At 64.5% G+C, this 19,695-nt stretch overlaps 1 protein-coding gene across 5 annotated transcripts; it reads left to right on the top strand.

Annotated features, from left to right (window-relative positions):
- The first annotated feature begins 487 nt into the window (after nt 1–487).
- PTPN23 (protein tyrosine phosphatase non-receptor type 23) lies at nt 488–19,681 on the top strand. Of its 5 annotated transcripts, none has more exons than XM_074573846.1 (25): nt 488–629; nt 4,218–4,292; nt 5,469–5,596; nt 6,215–6,291; nt 7,273–7,322; nt 8,375–8,506; nt 8,971–9,051; nt 10,357–10,488; nt 10,704–10,751; nt 11,008–11,064; nt 11,629–11,687; nt 11,977–12,056; nt 12,281–12,395; nt 12,760–12,825; nt 13,227–13,372; nt 13,849–14,169; nt 14,279–14,433; nt 14,569–14,720; nt 14,994–15,173; nt 15,367–17,524; nt 17,730–17,911; nt 18,182–18,286; nt 18,392–18,530; nt 18,644–18,757; nt 18,827–19,681. In XM_074573846.1, the coding sequence occupies exons 1-25, from the start codon at nt 546–548 to the stop codon at nt 19,343–19,345; spliced, it is 5,355 nt and encodes a 1,784-aa protein (XP_074429947.1). In that variant the 5' UTR covers nt 488–545; the 3' UTR covers nt 19,346–19,681. The 5 variants fall into 5 exon arrangements, with proteins under 5 accessions (XP_074429947.1, XP_074429946.1, XP_074429948.1 ...); XM_074573845.1 differs by having other exon boundaries at nt 17,727–17,911; XM_074573847.1 differs by having other exon boundaries at nt 17,727–17,911; nt 18,842–19,359.
- The last annotated feature ends 14 nt before the right edge of the window (nt 19,682–19,695 follow it).

Genomic DNA, 19,695 nt, shown 5'->3' with positions numbered 1-19,695 from the left:
AGGTGGCTGCCATCCCGCCGGGATTTGGGAACCCACTAACGAGCCAAAAAGCTCGTCCTGTCCCTGAACCCATCAAACTAACAAATTAATGGGATATTATAGGAAAAAAATCCCGTTATTATTCCAAGGCTCCGCTCGGGCCTGCACTAGGGCCAGGCCTGACGGGGGGGGGGGGGGGCGGCCGTTGCCATGGGAACCGCCCATTCCCGCCCCGGGGGGCGGAGCGTCGCCATGGGAACAACCGTCTCCGCCTATCAGCGAGCGTGGCGTCGCCATGGGAACAACCGTCTCCGCCTATCAGCGAGCGCGGCGTCGCCATGGGAACAGCCTTTGCCCCGCCTCAGGGGGCGGGGCGCCGCCCTTGCCCGCAAGCCCCGCCCGCAGGAGGCGGGGCGGAGCGTCGCCATGGGAACGACGCCGGAAGGGGGCCGGGCGTCTCCATGGTAACGGCGCCGGAAGGGGCCGGGCGGCACCGGGACTCGGTTTCCCGTGAGGCGCCGGGCGCGGTTCCGACGGGCGGGCGGTGCCGGCGGGCGCAGGCCGGGATGGAGGCCGTGCCCCGCATGCCCATGATCTGGCTCGACCTCAAGGAGGCCGGGGAGTTCGCCTTCAACGCTGCCGTCAAGAAGGTGGGGGCCGGGAGGGTCGGGGGGAGGTGGCTAGGGCCGCCGAGGGGCCCGGGGGAGGGGGCGGGAGGGGCCTGTGACGGGCGGGGCGGGAGGGGCCTGCGAGGGGGAGGGGGAAAGGGGGGGGGTCTGTGAGGGGGGGACAGTCCTTAGGGTGGCTGAGGAGGGGTAGAGTGGGGTCTGTGAGACGTGGGGGGGGAATCTGTGAGGGGGGATAGTGCTATGGAGGCGGGGTGGGGAGGAGGAGAGAGGGGTTTGTGTGTGGGGGTGGGTCCTTAGAGGGGGCTGAGGAGGGATACAGTGGGGTCTGTGAGACGTGGGGGGGGTCTGTGAGGAGGGACAGAGCTATGGGGGGTGTGGGGAGGGGGAGGGAGGGATCTGTGAGGGGGGCGAGTCCTTAGAGAGGGCTGAGGAGTGGGAGGGTGGGGGTCTGTGAGAGGTGAGGGGGGGTCTTTGAGGTGGGACAGCACTATGGGGGAGTAGGGAGGGGGAAAGTGTGGTCTGTGGTGGGAGGTGAGTCCTTAGAGGGGGCCGAGGAGGGGTAGAGTGGGGTCTATGAAACGTGGCGGGGAATCTATGAGGGTGGACAGTGCTATGGTGGGGTGGGGGGGGGGAGAAAGAGTGGACTCTGTGTGAGGGTGAGTCCTTAGAGGGGGCTGAGGAGGGGTGCAATGGGGTCTGTGAGATGTAGGGAGGTGTCTGTGAGGAGGGACAGAGCTATGGGGAGGGGGAGAGAGGAACCTGTGAGGGGGGTGAGTCCTTAGAGAGGGCTGAGGAGGGGGAGGGTGGGGGTCTTTGAGGTGGGACAGTACTATGGGGGAGTAGGAAGGGGGAAAGTGTGGTCTGTGGTGGGAGGTGAGTCCTTAGAGGGGGCTGAGAAGAGGTAGAGTGGGGTCTGTGAGACGTGGGGGGGAATCTGTGAGGGTCGTTAGTGCTATGGAGGGGGGGTGGGGAGGAGGAGAGAGGGGTCTGTGTGAGGGTGAGTCCTTAGAGGGGGCTGAGGAGGGGTGCAATGGGGACTGTGAGACGTAGGGAGGTGTCTGTGAGGAGGGACAGTGCTGTGGGGAGGGAGAAAGTGTGGTCTGGGTTGGGGGGGGGATGTGAATCCTTGGAGAGGGCTAGGGTGGGGGAATCTGGGGGGGATCTGTGAGTGGTGGGGTCTGTGAGGAGGGACAGTGCTTGGAGGGGGTGGGGAGGGGGAGCGAGGGGTCTGTGAAGGGGGTGAGCCCTTAGATGGGGCCGAGGAGTAGGGGGGGGGTCTGTCGGGGGGAGAGTCCTCTGTGAGGTGGGGGGAGTCCTTAGGAGGGGTTGAGAAGGGGACCTGTGAGAAGTGAGGGGGTCTGTGAGGGAGTATATTGCTTGGGGGGGCGTGGAGGGAGAGAGAGGGAGTCTGTGGGGGACGGTGCTTGGGGTGTGGGGCAGGGGGGGCGTGTCAGGGGGCTCCATGGGGGGAGTCTGGGGTCTTGTGGTGGAGGGGAGTGCATGGGATGTGCAGTAGGGGAAGGTTGAGGGCTCTGTGGGGGGGTGTTTGGGGTGCACAGGGAGGGGGAGTGTAGGATGTGAGGGATTCGGGGGGGCGGGGGGGGGCTAGTGTCACAGGGAATTATATATGGGGAAGTGTGGGGGGGGCTGTGGGTCAGGGAGTCGTGATCCCTGGCTTGGCCCCGCTCGCTTCACTGCCTCCTCGGGACTGTGGGACCTTCCTCGGCTGCTGGGGTCAGTGGGTGCTGCTGAGGGGGGGCACAGTTTTGGGAAGGAGGGAGTCCTTGGGGGCCCTCCCCATCCAGGGCAGAGCCTTCCCCAGCCGCCTCGGGGGCGAGCGGTGAGTTGTCAAGTCCGTCCCCACCGCATGTGACTGCGCTGACTCCTTGGTCCCCACGCCACAGCCACCCTTCTCTGAGCTCCGCCACCCGATCCGGCCTCCACCGTTATTAATGCCGTGGGGGGTGTCAGTAGGAGATCCGGGCCGGCGATGGGTGACCCCTCGGGTCTCTTTTCCCTCCAATCTCCTGTAAAAAGGGGGAACCGAGGAGCGGGGAGCTGGTTCTCCCACTGCCAGCAGCCCAGGCTGACTGATTGGGAGTCAATTAAAAGTCCCCATCCCCTCGCAGCGCTGTCGGAGGAAGGTTGACAGTACGGTGGGTGCGAGGTGACGGCGCCTTCCTTGCTGGTGGCCACCAAGGGCTGTGGGGGGACGTGACCTGCCCTTGTCACCCCGGTGGGGACTGAACTGATGGCTTAAGTGAGGTGAAGTACTTAATTAAGCAGCTGTAAACAAGCTCCACCTATGACTGCTGTTTTCTAGTGCCGCCTACGGATGAAAAACATGATTTATTAATGTGGAAGGAGGATGGCGGGGGGAGTTTCTCCTGTGTTTGTGTCACCACCCACTTCCTGCTCTGCTGTTTTCTTGGGGTGCTGGGGGGGACTGGTGTCCTGTCGGATCCCAGCAGCGGCTTTGGTGTGGCGGGGACGTCTCTGTGCCGGGAGGAAGGTGTCACAGGATCGTCGAGCTGAGTCATGCTGTGCCGGCCGGGACAAGGTGCGGCGGCCGTTGGCGTGGCTCCGGCCCCGCCGTGCCTGTCAGCACCGGAGGAGCTGGTGGTGCCATGGGGTGACAGAGGGTGCAGGCAGCCCCTCAAATGTCCCCAACCTCCTTTAGCCTGGCAGCTGCTGGGGTTGATCAAGCCCCCGGTGTCTGCTTGAGCTGGGGCAGAGTGGGGCTGTGGGTCCCCAGCTCTCCCCACGGCTGCCAGGAACGTTGGATGAATCCTGCCTGGACCCTTGGAGGATCCCAAGCTGCCTGCGCTCGGGAAGGGCTATGCTTGCCGACAGCATCATGATCCAAGGGATCTCGAAACCCTTGCTAGAGGGAGGTTTGGGGACCTCTGTCCCTACAGCTCCCTCCACAGCGGCAGGGAGACATAACTCATCACCGAGCACCTTTCTCAGGGATGCTGGAGCATTTTTGGCCAAGCCAAATTCCTCTCTACGGTGACACAGGAGCCTCCAGTGGGGGCCATGGTGCCGTGCTGTTCGGTTCCGGCATGCACTACCCCGTTTCGTTTCCCTTTTGGCCCTCGCCACGATGGGCTGCCTTCCTGTGCGATATTCACCCTCTGACGGTCAGCAAGGAGCACTGCGTTCATCCAAGCACAGCGGGGTATCAGTTGTGAATCCAGAGTGACTTCAATTCGGTCTGTCCTGTTCACTGGTGACTCCTCAGGACCTTACGGCTGCTTGATTCTGGGTTTTCTGCCTCAGCTCCGTCCCCATCGGCTCCTGGTGTGTGCCGGATCAGTGCGTCTTCCCTGGCTGTTGTCTACACAGGACCCTGTGTCCTGGCCTTGCGTTAAGCTGAGGTTCAGCAGCAGCTGGGCAAGATTTGGGGGGTTTTGGGGGGCAAACAAGCTCCAAACCAGGAGATGCAAGGCCTTGAGCCAGCGTGTGCCCCTTCACGCTGCCAGACCTGCCGCAGGGGCTTCTCCTGGGCTTCCCTGGAGAGCTGCCAGTTGTAGCTCCAGGGCTGGGAAGGGGGCTGTGGGTGTTGGGACAGGGCCAGGCTCTCACACCCCTCTCTTCCCCCTCCAGTTTGTCCTGAAGAACTATGGGGAGAACCCAGAGAACTACAACGAAGAGCTGCGGAAGCTGGAGCTGCTCCGGCAGGTAAAGCTGGACTCCGGCCTGAATCACTCACAGCCCCAGTGAGACCTGCCAGAGCCAAACTGGGGGGGGAGCGGGAGCTCCCTGGACCGGGAACTGTGCTGGAACGCTGACGTGGCTGCTCCTCTTCCTCAACAGTGGCCCATGGACGAGGCTGTTGGCAGCCAGGCTGCGTCCTGGGCTCCCCGGATGATTCTGGCTTCCCAAGGAGCATGCTGGGCTTGGGCGCTGGGGCTCTGCTGTATCCGCTTCCCTGAATTTGGGGTGTTTCATATTGAATACAAGTTCCCTGTTAGATGGAAGGAATCGCTTTGTCCAATCAGGCTGGTGCCTGAGGTCTTCACAGGGAATAAATCAGCCCTTTGCTCTCAGCTCTGCAGCCCAAACACTTGTGTTAATCGTTGGGGTCACCAATTTGAGGGCCGCTGAGCAGGTTAGAGACAGTCTCAGCCCTGGGCAGGTGGTGGCTGAGACACGGGTGGTAAAACCGGCTGGAGATGGTCAGAGACTCTCCCCGAGCTGGGACCGCTGCCAGTTTGTGCCGTGCCATGGTTTTGTAGCGAGGCCGTAAGCCTGATGCACAGGGTGGAGCTGAGGTAACTCGTGGTGTTGGCACTGGGGTCGTGTCACCAGTGTCTCCAAAGCGCAGCGGTGGTGGGTGGGTGCTTATACACCCCCAGCCTGGGATCTGGGGAGATCTGGCCTCTACCCATGGGTTTAACCCCGAAACGGGAGGTTGGGAAACCTTTCCAGGGTCTCCTGCTTTTCTGTTCCATCTCCCAGCATAGCTTTGCCGTAGCGGTGGGTCCTGTGCCCTCTCCAGGACACCCCCATTTCAGTTGCTCCCAAGTTGCTCCTGTTTATTTCACGTTCAGGAGCCTGTGCTGGGGGGAGCAGAGACTCTTCCTCCCCGAACCGGTTGCTCTGGATCCATAAAGCGGCTCCCTCCAGCCTCGTTTTTAGGCACACAGACCTGTTTTTCTAGCTGTGTTATGCGGGTGTTTTCCATAAGGGCTTGCTCCTTCCCGGGGGAGCCTGCCGATGCCCAGCTCTGGCCATCCCCTCCTGCCCACGGATCTCATCACGAATCAGGCAGGCTCTTGTTCCTGCCTGGCACCTCACCCATGAGCGCGGTCCTGTCCTCGGGGCAGCCTCTTCCTCCTCCTCTCTACCCTCCAGAGTGCCGTCAACGTGCCCAGGGACTTCGAGGGCTGCAGCACACTGCGGAAGTACTTCGGCCAACTCCACTACCTGCAGAGCCGCATCCCCATGGGCGCCGAGCAGGAGGCGGCGGTCCCCATCGTGTGGTGAGCAGGAGCTTCTTCCCCGTACCCTCTCTCCGGCATGGCACTGGGGCATTGCGGATGGAGGATTGGCTCCCAGCGGGAGCTTCCTGAAATGCGGAGGCTGACCCAAAGCAGAGCAACTGCTCCCTCTTCCCTGTGCACGTCCCTCACCGGCATCCGATACGCTCCTCCCTGAAGCCCAGTAGCTGTACCTGGGTGGCACTGGGGTGTCCCTTGGGAAATGGCATCCTGCCGTGGGGGATCTGGCAGAACATCTCAGCTCAAGCCATAAGGCAACACAGTTGGCTCTGAGGAGGCACGAGGCAGAGCCAGGACAGCGTCACCATGCAAGGTGGCAGTGCTGAGATCCCCTGGGGTGCCAGAGTTGCTTGGCTGGGTGTAAACGGGGGTGTCTGTGTGCTTACAAAGCCAGAACAAGCCCACCACATGGAGACGCACCATCCCACCAGCCCCCACTGCCTTGATTCGATGCCCAGCATGACGCCAGGCAGGAGGGCCCCTTCTCCGAACCTCTGAGGGAGTGCGTCTCCTGACAAATCCTTCTGCCAGCGTGTGTCCCACACCCAGAAACACCAGTACCTCCATCTACAGCCGGTAACCAGGCTTCTCTCCTCGCAGGACTGAGATCTTCTCGGGCAAGACGGTGACTCATGAGGACATCAAGTACGAGCAGGCCTGCATCCTCTACAACCTGGGTAAGGGCCTGGGAGACCGGCTGCCCTGGGCGTGAGGGATGTCCCACCTCTCTGCCCGGCCTTTGCTTCACGTCACCCTTCCTCGGAGCAACCAGGCAGCAGCATGGGCCTGCCTGGTCCCACCAGCAGTTGTGGCTCAGCCTGGTTGTGCCTCTTCCCCTGCTCTACGGGACTGGGTGCTCAGCCTCGGAGCTGCACGAGGGGTTGACTTTGGCTTTTGTCAGAAGCCGCCTCTCCTTTCCTCCCGGTCTGAGCGCACCCTGGTCGTGCGCTGCCCTGCGTCTCAGTCACAGGTTTCACCGAGGAGGCTGACATCAGGTTGTGGCATTACAAATGCCCTTTCTGGCACGGTGACAGCCGTAGTCAGGCTTTGTCCAGCTCATCCAGCGCCCCATCTCCTCAAAAACAGCAAATGTAACCCTTGTACCCACTCCCTTGCTCTCCAGCTGTGGCTAACCACGGCTCAGAGTGGGGTTTTTTTTTCTTGGTAGCCCCAAAGGGAAGGTGACGCTCAGCCCCTGGACGCTTAACGCAGCTGAAAACACTCCCATCCCTGGCATCGCGGCTGCCCCAAACGCTGCAGCTCGGGAGCTGACTGCGCCCTCCCAGCCCACCACGCACAAACCTCAAACCCGGCCCAAGGCAGCAGGAGCTGATGTGGGGCCCGGGCCCCTTTCGAGAGGTGGCAGCTCCCTGAAGCTGGTAGAAACATGTCTATTAAACCAGGAAGGTGTTAGAAACTCACTTTTTAATACTAAAGGTTTCCAGCCGGGGACTTTTCTGTGCTGAATGACTTGCGCATGCAGTCTCATGCTGGTGCCCTGTGAGATGGGCGTCCGGAGTGCCACGGTTCCCTGGCACAGAGCACCAGCTGGGTGCTGCTGGTGGCCACCTTGCTGCGGATTTAGGCTTCTCTGGTGCAAGTGCCTGGGGGCTGGCAGGGTGTGCTCGCCCCGCTGAGCTGCCGTCCTCTTTCCGCAGGTGCGCTGCACTCCATGCTGGGCGCCATGGACAAGAGAGTGTCTGAGGAGGTAAGAGTCCCTCAGTGCCTTTTCTCTCCTACGTGGTTAAAAGCCTCGAGCTGGTAGCCCTGAGGAATTCCCCTCCATAACCTGGGTGGTTACAAGCGTCTCTACCAGCTCTGGTTGTCTGCTGTGAGCCAGTATTGCCGGAGGGTGTTACGAGGAGACACCTCCTCGTGGTTGTGTCCCTCCCTGCCCCATCGTTGCTGGCCTTGTTCCGGCTAGGCTCTGCCTGTTTGCTGGCCGGGCTGACCTTCCACCCTCAGCACGTAGGGCCGGGAGGGGAGAGATCTGATGCAGCTTGGGGTCTGCGTGGCCAGGGGAAAGCACCGAGCCATTTAGAGCCCTGTGAGCCCCAGGGACTCGCCCCAGCTTTGTGGTGGCTGCTTTTTGGGGTCTCAGAGGAGGCATAGAATGGTTTGGGTTGGAAGGGACCCTTAAATACCATCCAGTTCCAACCCCCTGCCCTGGGCACGGACACCTCCCACCACACCACGTTGCTCCAAGCCCCGTCCAACCTGGCCTTGAACCCCTCCAGGGATGGGGCAGCCACAGCTTCTCTGGGCAACCTGGGCCAGGGGCTCACCCCCCTCACAGCCAACAATTTCTGCCTCACATCTCATCTCAGTCTCCCCTCTATCAGTGGAAAACCCTTCCCCCTCGTCCCATGGCTCCCCTCCCTCATCCAGAGTCCCTCCCCAGCTTTCCTGGAGCCCCTTGAGGGACCAGAAGGGGCTGGAAGGTCTCCCCGGAGCCTTCTCTTCTCCAGGCTGAACCCCCCCAGCTCTCTCAGCCTGTCCCCACAGCAGAGGGGCTCCAGCCCTCTGATCACTTTTTGTGGTATGGGCAGTGTGGGGAACATCTAACCCCACCGAGCTGGGGTTTATCACCCCAAACCCCACCATGTGAAAGGAGGTTGCTGCTTTCCGAGTTTCCGCAAAGTCTATCCAAGTTTCCACAAATCCCTCATGTCCGGCAGCACGTGCCCACGGACATTGGCTGGCTTGGCGTGCATGTGAGAGGGCTGCGCATGTCTGACACGTGTTCTCCCGTCCTCTCAGGGCATGAAGGTTTCCTGCACCCATTTCCAGTGCGCCGCCGGGGCGTTTACCTACCTGCGGGATCACTTCCCCCACTCCTACAGCGTGGACATGAGCCACCAGATCCTCAACCTCAACATCAACCTCATGCTGGTAGGAACTGGGTTCTGCCTCCGCCGGGGCGCTGGTCACACTGGGATGTCTCCTTGCACACCTTGTGGGCAGCTGCTGCTTGACTGGGAGAGGGGCGTCCGTCAGGTTGGGTGCTCCCTACTGAGTCCAAGCGCTTGGAGCTGGGCGAGACAGGACCCCAGTGCCCCACGGCGGGTGGTTGTCTGTGAGGTCTGGCTTGCTGTAAGCAAGAGTGGCTCTGTTCTGTGGGAGAGAAGGAGGTTTTGGGAGGCAGCAGGGAAGAGGGAAGGCTCTGTGCCGCTCTGCTCATCCTGGGCTCTTCAAGCATCCCTTGGGGCTGGTGTTTACTGTGCTCTGCTGACCCTGTAAGAAAGGGACTGGAACTGGTGGGTTCTGCCAGGGGCCGGGGACTGGCGCTGGCTTGGATACAGAGGGGTGTCCCCAGGTGTAGTGGAACCCAAAGATTCCTCTCTTGTCTTTGGCAGGGCCAGGCGCAGGAGTGTCTCCTGGAGAAGTCCATGCTGGACAACAGGAAGAGTTTCCTCGTGGCCCGGATCAGCGCCCAGGTGAGCTCCTGGGCAATCCCTGCTGCGCTCAACTCCGGCCCCTTCTGCCTCGGCGCTCACTGTTACCAGCACAGCCCCGCTCCCGCTGCACGGAGCCATGGGTGGGATTGGGAGCTCAGGGAGGGTGTCCTGGATCCTGCGTGGTGTCAGTGCAGTCATATTGTGGTACGGGCTGCTGCCGTCACCCCAGGCTGTGAGCACAACCACTGGCTCCTCAAAGGAGAGCATAAGATACTCTAGAGGGATGGGATGCCATCCAGAAGGACCTGGACAGGCTGGAGAAGGGGACCTGTCTGAACCTCGTGAGGTCCAGCAAGGCCAAGTGCAGGGTCCTGCACTGGGGTGGGGGCAGCCCCTGGTCCCAGCACAGGCTGGGGATGGAGGGATGGAGAGCAGCCCTGAGAGAAGGGCTTGGGAGTGCTGGGCGGGGTGAAAAGCTGGCCGTGGGCTGGCAACATGCGCTGGGAGCCCAGAACCCCCCCGCAGCCTGGGCTGCATCCCCAGCAGCGTGGGCAGCGGGGCGAGGGGGGGATTCTGCCCCTCTGCTCCGCTCTGGGGAGACCCCCCTGCAGTGCTGCCTCCAGCGCTGGGGCCTCAGCACAGGAGAGACACGGAGCTGTTGGAGCGGGGCCAGAGGAGGCCCCGGAGCTGCTGGGAGGGCTGGAGCCCCTCTGCTGTGGGGACAGGCTGAGAGAGCTGGGGGGGTTCAGCCTGGAGAAGAGAAGGCTCCAGGGAGACCTTGGAGCCCCTTCCAGTCCCTCAAGGGGCTCCAGGAAAGCTGGGGAGGGACTCTGGAGCAGGGAGGGGAGCCATGGGACGAGGGGGAAGGGTTTTCCACTGACAGAGGGGAGATTGAGATGAGATGTGAGGCAGAAATTGTTGGCTGTGAGGGGGGTGAGCCCCTGGCCCAGGTTGCCCAGAGAAGCTGTGGCTGCCCCATCCCTGGAGGGGTTCAAGGGCAGGTTGGACGGGGCTTGGAGCAACGTGGTGTGGTGGGAGGTGTCCCTGCCCAGGGCAGGGAGGTGGAACAAGATGATCTTTAATGTCCCTTCCAACCTGAAGCATTCTATGATTCTAACCCTCTGTGTGGGGTTGGTTTATCAAGGTGATGTCACTAGTCCATCACTCTGACCTGAAACGAATCCGCGTGTTCCCCACCGGCCGTTTTGCTGTGCTGATTGGGTGATCTGAGGCCATGGGCACAAGCGCTAGTGCTGGTGAATCCTCCTTTCCCTTGCTGCTCTCAGTTCCACCTGGGATCTGGCTTTCTGGGGAATTTTCCAGCACCTTTCCTTCTCTCTATAGGTGGTGGATTACTACAAAGAGGCCTGCCGGGCGCTGGAGAACTCGGAGACAGCCTCGCTGCTGGGAAAGATCCAGAAAGACTGGAAGAAGCTGGTTCAAATGAAAATCTATTATTTTGCTGCTGTGGCCCACGTAAGTGGGGGAGACCAACCTGGGGGGGCTGCTTGGCTGCGATGCCCTTTGCTTCCACTCCACCTCGGGCTGCTGATGCCCGCTGTGGAGCGGTGCTCACCACGACACGACCGACGAAGGGGCTTGGGTTGCTTTGTGGAGTTTTCTTGCCCGTTTCCAAGATCCCCCTGGAGTTCAGGAGCTCTGACACCCCCGATGCGTGTTTTTTCTTGCAGCTGCACATGGGAAAACAGGCCGAGGAGCAGCAGAAGTTTGGGGAAAGGGTAAGCAGAACCATGTCGGCCCACCCCGTCCGCTCCAGGCTCTAGATTGCGGTCCTGTCCTGGGAGGTATCCTCAGCCCTGGGGACATGAATGTGTCACCAACGATGTCCTGCCTCCTGCAAGCGTTTGTGGGTGCTCTCGCAAAGCCCCGTTAAGCTGTAGGAAGCTGCGGCCCTCGGGGACTGGTGGTGATGTTCCTGTGCAAAGGCAAGGGCACCTACTTCTCTGCCAACCCCAATTCCTGCTCTCTCTGCAGGTCATCTACTTCCAGAGCGCTCTGGATAAACTCAACGAAGCTATCAAGCTGGCAAAGGTGCGTTCCTGCTCCGTGTGGTCACAGTAATTTGGATTTTTAAAGTTACTGTGCTCAGGCCAGCGGGATGCCAGGCTGAGAAGATGACAACTGGTGTCAGCTTAAAAGTTTTCCTTGCCGTGGAGTAGGTTGGCAAACCCGTGCTGGCTTCCCAAAGCGTCGCTTCCCTCCCCTCTGGGACATCCAGCCAAGCCCAAGGCTCTGGGATCTCTTGGTCTCCCAGGGATTTAGGGGGGGTTGGGTTGGTTTTCATCACTTGGGGGCACGTGGGCAGCTCCAGGAGGGCGGTGGGTCTGCAGCGCTCAGCCCCGCCGCCTCGGTGGGCTCCCCACGCAGCTCCTGGTGCGGGTGCTGCCGTGCTCGGGAAACCGAGGACAGCCCCGCGGCAGGGTCTGCGTGTGAAACGGCGACACGGAGGATACCTGCGGGCATCTCCGTTCCTTTATGGGGCACACAGAGAGATGGCTGGCGAGGCTGCTGCTGGCTCTCGGGCACCATCGGGCTGTGGCCATGGGACAGCGATGGCCGTTCCCTGCCTGTGCAAACTCCCTCTCCTTTCTGCAGGGCCAGCCAGAAACCGTCCAGGAAGCCCTGAGATTCACCATGGATGTGATCGGTGGCAAGTGAGTCCACGCATGGGGCACCCCTGGATGTGACCGTCCTGCATTCTGGGGATCAGAAAGCCCTGGTGGCCGGAGCAGCGCAGGGCAGTGTCCCCAGTGTCCCCCCAGGGGCAGAGCCAAGCACGCTGTGCTGCCCGAGGCTCTCGTGATGTGTCGCAGCCGTGGAAATTGCTCTTGGCTCCCCCAGGAGCGAGCCTGCGAGACCCAGGGCCTGACCTACTGGGAGTGAGCTCAGGGAGCCAGGGACGCTGCCCGCTTCTCTCCAACGCGGCATCGCTTCCGTTTCTAGGTACAATTCGGCCAAAAAGGACAATGACTTCATCTACCACGAAGCCGTGCCTGCGCTGGACACCCTGCAGTCTGTGAAAGGTGAGGGTGGGCAGTGCCCTCTCCTGCCAGCTCCTGATGGGAGAGGGACACGCGGAGTGACACACGGTGGATCCACGGGGCTCTGGAACCCCTTGGGCCAGTGGCGCTTTGTGCCGTGATCCTCAGGGATCGGGGGAATGAAGGTGTCGAGCGGGAGGGTCCGTCTTGGGAATGATCAGTTTTCCAGGGAGGTTTCAGGCATGTGTTGTGTCTTCAACCCCCAGGTGCCCCGTTGGTGAAGGCCCTCCCCGTCAACCCCACGGATCCGGCTGTCACCGGCCCCGATATATTTGCCAAGCTGGTGCCCATGGCTGCCCACGAGGCCTCTTCCCTGTACAGGTGTGTCCCGGGGTGCCGCAGGCGGGCATGGCTCCAGCCGGAGCAGGACGGTCACAGAGCTGGGGACGCAGATCTCCAGCACCGAGCTCAACGAGGTCCCCGCCAGGCTGAAGGGAGACGGAGGGGACCCAACAAGCCTCAGTGGTTTTTTTGGGGAACCACCAACGTCCCCGAGTTGTCCTCGTGTATGGCTTCTGTCCCGTGTCTCTCCTGGCAGCTGGAGCTGGTCTTGCTGGGACGGATGAGGCTCCAGCTGACTCCTGCGGGGCTGGGAGCACATGTGATTTACGGTGGAGGTTTCCCTACTCCTGGCATGGCACTGAAGGATCGGTTTTGGTTTTTTTTTTTTTCTCCTCCATCACAGCGAGGAGAAGGCCAAGCTGCTGAGAGACGTGATGGCGAAGATCGAAGCCAAGAACGAAGTGCTGGAGTACGTGTGAGCCGTACCGGAACGGGGCCCCGGCCAATTCCTCTCCCAGGCAGCGGTGGGCCCTCCCTCGCTCAGGGATGTCCCGATTGTCCCCTCGCTGGGTTTCCCCACCCCGGTGCCGACAGGAACGCAGATATCCCAGATCTGTCACCTTCGTCCTGAGCGCCACCAAATCCCGGTTTGCCCAGCTCTGGGGGCAGTCCCCCATTAGGTTCCAGTCCCAGCCACCGGTCCCCAAATTCATCCTGCAGCTTTGCTCAGGCCACCGGGAGCGATTCTGCAGTGCTGCACCCGGAGCAGGCTGCGGTTTGGGATGGGGGGGACCTGCAGGGAGGTCGGGGGGGGGGGGGGGGGGGGGGGGCTCTGCCACCGCTCAGGGGCTTGTTCTCTCTCGCCTGTAGCCAGTTCATGGACTCCATGCAGTTGGACCCTGAGACCGTGGACAACCTGGAGATGTACAGCCACATCCCCCCCATCCTCATGGAGAAATGCGCCGCGCTCAGCGTGCGCCCCGATACCGTCAAGAACCTGGTCCAGTCCATGCAGGGTAAGGACACAGGGACATACTGGGGGGGACCGGGGATGTCTGGGCTGGCCCTGGGGACAGGCCACGCCGCTCCCTAGCCACGGCTCGGCGTTGGCAGCGGCTGATTCTTTGCCAATATAAATTCCTGAACCCCAAAGCCATTTTTCCCTGTTGGCCGCTCGTGGGGGTTGCTGCTTCCTTGCAGGCCAGGCCAGGCGTCACCCCGCTGGTGGCTGCAGCCCCGTGGGCCATCTGCAGCCCACTGTGGGCATCTCCCCAGCACAAACGAGCCCTGAACCCAGCACCCGGGTGCTTGGGCCATGGTGTCCTTGCGTCCTCTGGTTGCCCACGGCCAGATATATTCCTCCGGCTGCTGTGTCGCTGCCTGGCTTCAGGCTTGGGGCAGGTGGGGGCCAGGAGAGCTCGTAGATCGTAGCCAGGAGTCCCCGGAGGCGGTGGTCCAGCCCTTCGCCAGCCTCCGTGTCTCTCCTGCGCAGTGCTCTCCGGGGTCTTCACCGACGTGGAGGCTTCCCTGAAGGAGATCCGAGACCTCCTCGAGGAGGATGAAGCTCAGGAGCGGAAGCTGCAGGAGCTGCTTGGGAAGGTCCCGCCGGTCCAGGGGTCCCCCCCGCCGCCATCCCTGGGCCTGACCGAGGTCAGCAAGGAGTGCTCCAAGTACATGGAGGTGCACGAGAAGGCCAGTTTCACCAACACCGAGCTCCACAAAGCCATGAACCTGCACATTGGCAACCTCCGCCTGCTCAGCGGGCCCCTGGAGCAGGTCCGGGCCGCGCTGCCCTCGCCCGCCTTGACCGAAGGTGAGCGGCGCTGCGCCCCGGGCGGTGGGGGGGGGAGCCGTGCCCTGGGGGGGGTTGGCCCGGCTTGGCGGGGTCCGGCGCGGCCGCTCAGCCCTCCCTGTCTCCCCAGACGACAAGCTGGTGCTGCAGAACCTGAAGCGAATCCTGGCCAAGGTGCAGGAGATGAGGGACCAGCGGATGTCCTTGGAGCAGCAGCTGCGCGAGATGATCCAGAAGGACGATATCACCACCTCGCTGGTCACCACCGACCGCTCTGAGATGAAGGTGGGTGCCACCCTCCGTGCTTGGGGAGCCCCTTCGGGTGTCACACGTCCCGGTCAGGGCTGCAGCAAGAGCTCTGCCCTGTCCCAACCTGCCCCGGAGCTTCCCCGGCCCCTCAGAGCCTCCCCTCTCTCGCAGAAACTCTTTGAGGAGCAGCTGAAGAAGTACGACCAGATCAAGGTCTACCTGGAGCAGAACCTGGCCGCCCAGGAGAACGTCCTGAAGGCCCTGACGGACGCCAACGTCAAATACGCGACTGTGCGCAAGGCCCTGGCCGAGGTGGAGCACAAGTGAGTGGTGTGTGGGGCAGAGTATTCCCCGGTGGGGTCTGGGTGCACGGGAACAGCCCTCACCCACCCCAGGGAGAGGTGTGGGGTCACTGCTGGCTTCTCTAGTGTCCCTCGTCATGTCCAGCTGCTGGGAGGCCGCTGGTGGCTGTTTGTCCTGCACCCGGTGTCCGTCCCAGGTCGGGGCTGGTGGGTTCCCCAGGTCCCAGGAGCAGGAACGCCCAGCTTTGGCTTAGCGTCACGTCCCCGCTCAGCGCCTCCGCCCCGTCTCCCCAGGTGGAACACCACCGTTCAGACCTTGGTGGCCTCCTACGAAGCCTACGAGGACCTGATGAAGAAATCGCAGGAGGGGAAGGACTTCTACACCGACCTGGAGGGGAAAGCCGCCAAACTGCTGGAGAAAGCCCGCGCCGCCTGCCAAGCCGCCGAGGCCAACAGGCAGCAGATCTTGGAGAAGTAGGTGGCACCGTGCCCCTCGCGGAGACGCAGAGCCGGGGTTGGGGTCCCCGCTGTGACACCCCCCAGGGGAGGCGGGCAGCACCTTTGGGCGCTCTGGGCTGTTTCTCGAGGGTTTGGCTTCGGTGGGGTGGCCCCGCGGGAGGTGGGCAGCCCTGCGCTGAGCCCCTGTTGCCCCCTCCCTCCCCGGCAGGGAGATGAAGAAGCAGCCGCCCCCTCGGCCCACGGCCCCCAAACCCGCCCTGCAGAAGAAGCCGCCGGAGCTGGAAGCCACTGGGCTGGATGCCGGCGACCTGCCGCTGCCACTGGGCTCCCTGGTGCTGCCGGAGCTGCCGGAGGAGCTGCGGAGCCTCCCCCCGGACGTGCTGGCCGGCCACCTCGCCCGCTTGCCCCCCAACACGCTGGCCGCCCTGGCTACCGGCCTGCGGCCCCCTGAGCCATTCTTGCCGGCGGCCAGGCTGGCCAGTGCCCCACTGCAGCCCTTCGCACCCCCCCGCTTCCCGGGGCCCCCGGCCCTCCCCGGGCACTACCGTTTGCCGGCAGCACCCACCGTGGCACCGGGACCCTTTCCCCCTGGTGGGGGGGCCCCGGGGCAGCTCCTGCAGCCCACCGCCCCCCAGCCGGCCGGGCCCCCCCAAAGCTCAGCCCCGGCCGCTGCCCCCCAGCTCTTCCCGGCCGCCCCGCTCATGCGAGCCCCGCTGCAGCCTGGCTTCGGGGGGCCCCACGTTCTGCCCCCGCGCTCGTCCCCGCAGCACGGCCCTGCTCCCGCTGCCTCCTACGGCCTGGGCCAGCCGGGGGTGCCCGCGCCCGGCCCCCTCGCGCCCCCCACCCTGGGGCCGGCACCCGTGGGTGGCCCCGAGCCGGCCCCAGGGGCCCGGCCGGCCACCACCACGGTGGACAGCATCCAGGCCCCCATCTCCAGCTGCACTGCGCCCCCCCGGCTCCCCGCGCCCCCCGGTCCCTTCCTGGCCCCGCAGCGCCCGGGGGGGGGCCCTGCCCCCTTCCCCTATGCCCAGGGTGGACTGCAGCCCTTTGGGCAGCCGGCTCAGCCCCCCTTCCCCCCCGGGCAGCACCCCCACACCTTCGCCCCCCCAACGCAGCTCCAGCCCGGCATGGAGATGCCGGCTCGGGCCCAGGGCCCCCAGCAGTTCCCCCCAGCCCCCCCCTTTCTGCCCCCGGGGAGAGCCCAGGTCCCCCTGCCCTTCCAGCCCCCTGCCCGGCCCCCGCTGCCCCCCGCCCAGCCCCAGTTTGCCCAGCAGCCCTTTGCCGCCGGCCCTGGGGGGCAGCCCGCCTTGCCCCCCCAGCTCTACCAGCTCCCGGGGCAGGATAAGCTGCCCCCGCAGGGGCTCGCCCCCCCCACGGGGGCCTTGCCCTTCCCCAGGCCCCCTGCCCAGAGCGGCCCCCCCCTGCACGCTGCTTTGGGGGGGCTGCAGCCGGTGCCTGCCAGCTCCCCCGCTCTGCCCTTCTGCCCCACCTCGGCCCCCCCAAGCAGCCAGATGCCCTCCGGCACCATTGCCCTGGGCCCCCCCCAGCCCACCCCTGCCAGCCAGGCTGGCCCCCACCACGTCCCCCCCTCTCCCAGCCCCGGCCTGAGCCAGATGCCGGGCGCGGTGGTGGTCCAGGGTCCCCTCGTCCCCTCCCCGGCCCCCTCCCCGCAGCCGGCCTTGCCCATGCAGCCCCCACCGCTGGTGCCGGGGCCGCAGAGACCCCCCCCGTCGCTGACGCCGGGCACGGCCCCGCTCCCCCAGGGCCCTGGCGACGTCCCCTTCCAGCGGCAGAGCTCCTGCACCGATGACCTCCTGTCCTCCAGCCCCGAGAGCCAGCACGGGGGCTCCAAGGCGGCGGTGGGCCAACCGCTGCTGCAGCCCACCAAGGCGGACGCCAAGGAGGGGCAGAAGCCCAAGGCCGTGCAGCTGATCGAGAACGATCCCTACGAGAAGCCGGAGCGTGTCCTGCGGCTGCTGGCGGAGCTCGACTGCTTCCGCGGGCTGGTGGAGCGGCTGGAGCGGCCGGGGCCCGGCGGCGGCACCGAGCTGGACGCGGTGTGGAAGGAACTGCAGGACGCCCAGGAGCGGGATGCCCGGCAGCTCTCCATCGCCATCGCCCGCTGCTACTCCATGAAGAACCGGCACCAGGACATCATGCCCTACGACAGGAACCGCGTGGTCCTCCGCTCGGGCAAGGACGACTACATCAACGCCAGCAGGGTGGAGGACCTCTCGCCTTACTGCCCCACCATCATCGCCACCCAGGCCCCGCTGCTGGGCACCGCCGCCGACTTCTGGCTGATGATCTATGAGCAGAAGGTCTCCGTCATCGTCATGCTGGTGTCGGAGCAGGAGCTGGACAAGGTAGACCCTTCCCTGGCAGAGCTGGTGGCCACCAGGGATGGGACTGTGGCATCCCTCGCCCTCTCCTCATACGCTGGTGTCACCGTGCGGCATTTCCAGGCCCTGATGGGGACCAGGGAGAGGGAGGAGGGTCCCGGGGGAGGTGGTCGCCCTGGTGTGGGGTGTTACGGCTCCTGACGTGCGTCCCCTTCCCTCCCCGCAGCAGAAGGTGCTGCGGTACTTCCCCCCGGAGCGGGGCCAGCCCATGGTGCAGGGACCCATCACCCTCATCCTCACCAGCCTGAAGGTGGCCCCCACCCACGTGGAGAGGATGATCACGCTGCAGTACCGCGACCAGAGCCTCAAGCGCACCGTTGTCCACCTCCAGTTCACCTCCTGGCCCGAGCTGTATGGCACTGGGGGCCACTGCAGGGGGGGTGGTGGTGGTGGTGGTGCTGGGGGTCCTGCTGCAGCTGGGGGGGGGGGGGTCTAGGTGGCACCCCATGGGACCCCCGGAACTGCTGTTCCTCTGTGGGGGGCCCCAGCGTGGGGTGGGTCTGAGCCCTCCTGGGGGCTGTTGAGAGTGGAAACCCCGCCCCCCCCCCCCCCCCCCCCAAAAAAAAAAATGAGTGTCCCCCACCACAATGAGAGAGAGTGTGTGTGTGTCCCCCCCTCCAGGGGCCTGCCCGACAGCAAGGGGAGCCTCCTGCGCTTCATCCAGGAGGTGCACGGCCACTACCTGCACCAGCGCCCGCTCCACACCCCCGTCGTCGTGCACTGCAGGTCAGCGGGGCTGGGGGAGGGGTTCCTGGGGGGGATGGGGCTGTGGGGTGTCGGCCCGGCCCCCCGGCCCTGTCACAGCGTTGGTGGGGGGGGGTCTCTCTGCAGCTCCGGGGTGGGCCGCACCGGGGCCTTCTGCCTGCTGTATGCGGCCATGCAGGAGCTGGAGGCCGGCAACGGCATCCCTGACCTGGCCCAGCTGGTGAAGCGGATGCGGCAGCAGCGCAAGCACATGCTGCAGGAGAAGGTAACGGGGCAGGTGACACGGGGAGGGGGCTGGAGCCGCCCCCCCCCGGGGTCGTGGTGGGGCTGCCGCGTGTCGGGGGGCTCACCCTGCCCTTCTCTTCCTCCTCCCTGCAGCTCCACCTCAAGTTCTGCTACGAGGCCGTCCTGCTGCACGCCGAGCAGGTGCTGCAGCGCCACGGCGTGGGTGCCCCCGCCGTCCCCAAGGCCACCAACAGTGCCTCCCCCAAGGTGGGTGTGCTGATGGGGGTGGGGGGAGCTGTGCCACCCCCGGAGCTCACGGGGCCTCTCTCCCTACAGCTCTACTTCCACCAGGACCCCCAGGACCTGGTCCTGGGGGGGGACATGCCCATCAGCTCTATCCAGGCCACCATCGCCAAGCTGAGCATCAGGCCGGCGGGGGTCAGCGGGGAGCCCGATCCTGCTCCCCCCCCGCCGGATGCTGCCGACACGGAGGTGACGCCGGTGCTGCCCGACGGCGTGATGGACGGCGTGGGTACCCCCGAGCCCTCCCCACCGGGGCCGCCCCTCCCCGAGCCACCCGCTGACCCTGAGAGCAGCAACCACCTGGCGGAGAGCCCCGAGCCCCCCGGGGGGCAGCCGGTGGCCCCCCCCGCCGCCCCCCCCTCCTCCTCGCTGGAGCTGCTGGCCTCCCTCACGCCCGAGGCCTTCACCCTGGACGCCTCCCTCAAGGGCAAGCAGCGCATGAACAAGCAGAACTTCCTGCAGGCGCAGACAGGCGAGGGGCTGCGGGGGCCCCGGCCCAGCGACGACCCCCTCAGCATGCTCGACCCGCTCTGGACACTCAACAAGGCCTGAGGGGGCGGCAGGGACCACCCCCCCCCCCCCAAGTCGCCCCCCCCCTCCCAGTTCCTCCCCCCAAGACCCAGCACTACAGCCCCAGTCCCAGGTGCTGCCCTCCCCAGGCTCCCCCAGTTTGGGACAGGAGCAGCCCAGGCAGCGGGGGCTGGGGCACCCTCTGGGGGGGGGGGTGTGGTGGTGGGGAGGGGGGTGTCTCACCTTTCCCTCTGCCCCCCCCCGTCCCTCTGCTTTGTACAGGTGTAACATTGGCGGTTGCCACATTATTTGACTCCAATTAGAACTGATTTTTTTTTTCAGCTCTTTGCTACTAAAATAAAGAGAGTTTGATCTGCAGCTGGCGTGGGGGC

The sequence above is a fragment of the Larus michahellis genome, chromosome 2 (genome assembly GCF_964199755.1).
Source record: "Larus michahellis chromosome 2, bLarMic1.1, whole genome shotgun sequence".
Classification (NCBI taxonomy): Eukaryota; Metazoa; Chordata; class Aves; order Charadriiformes; family Laridae; genus Larus; species Larus michahellis.
The sequence above is the reverse complement of the archived record's forward strand: the minus strand, read 5'-3'. Positions and strand labels throughout refer to the sequence as shown.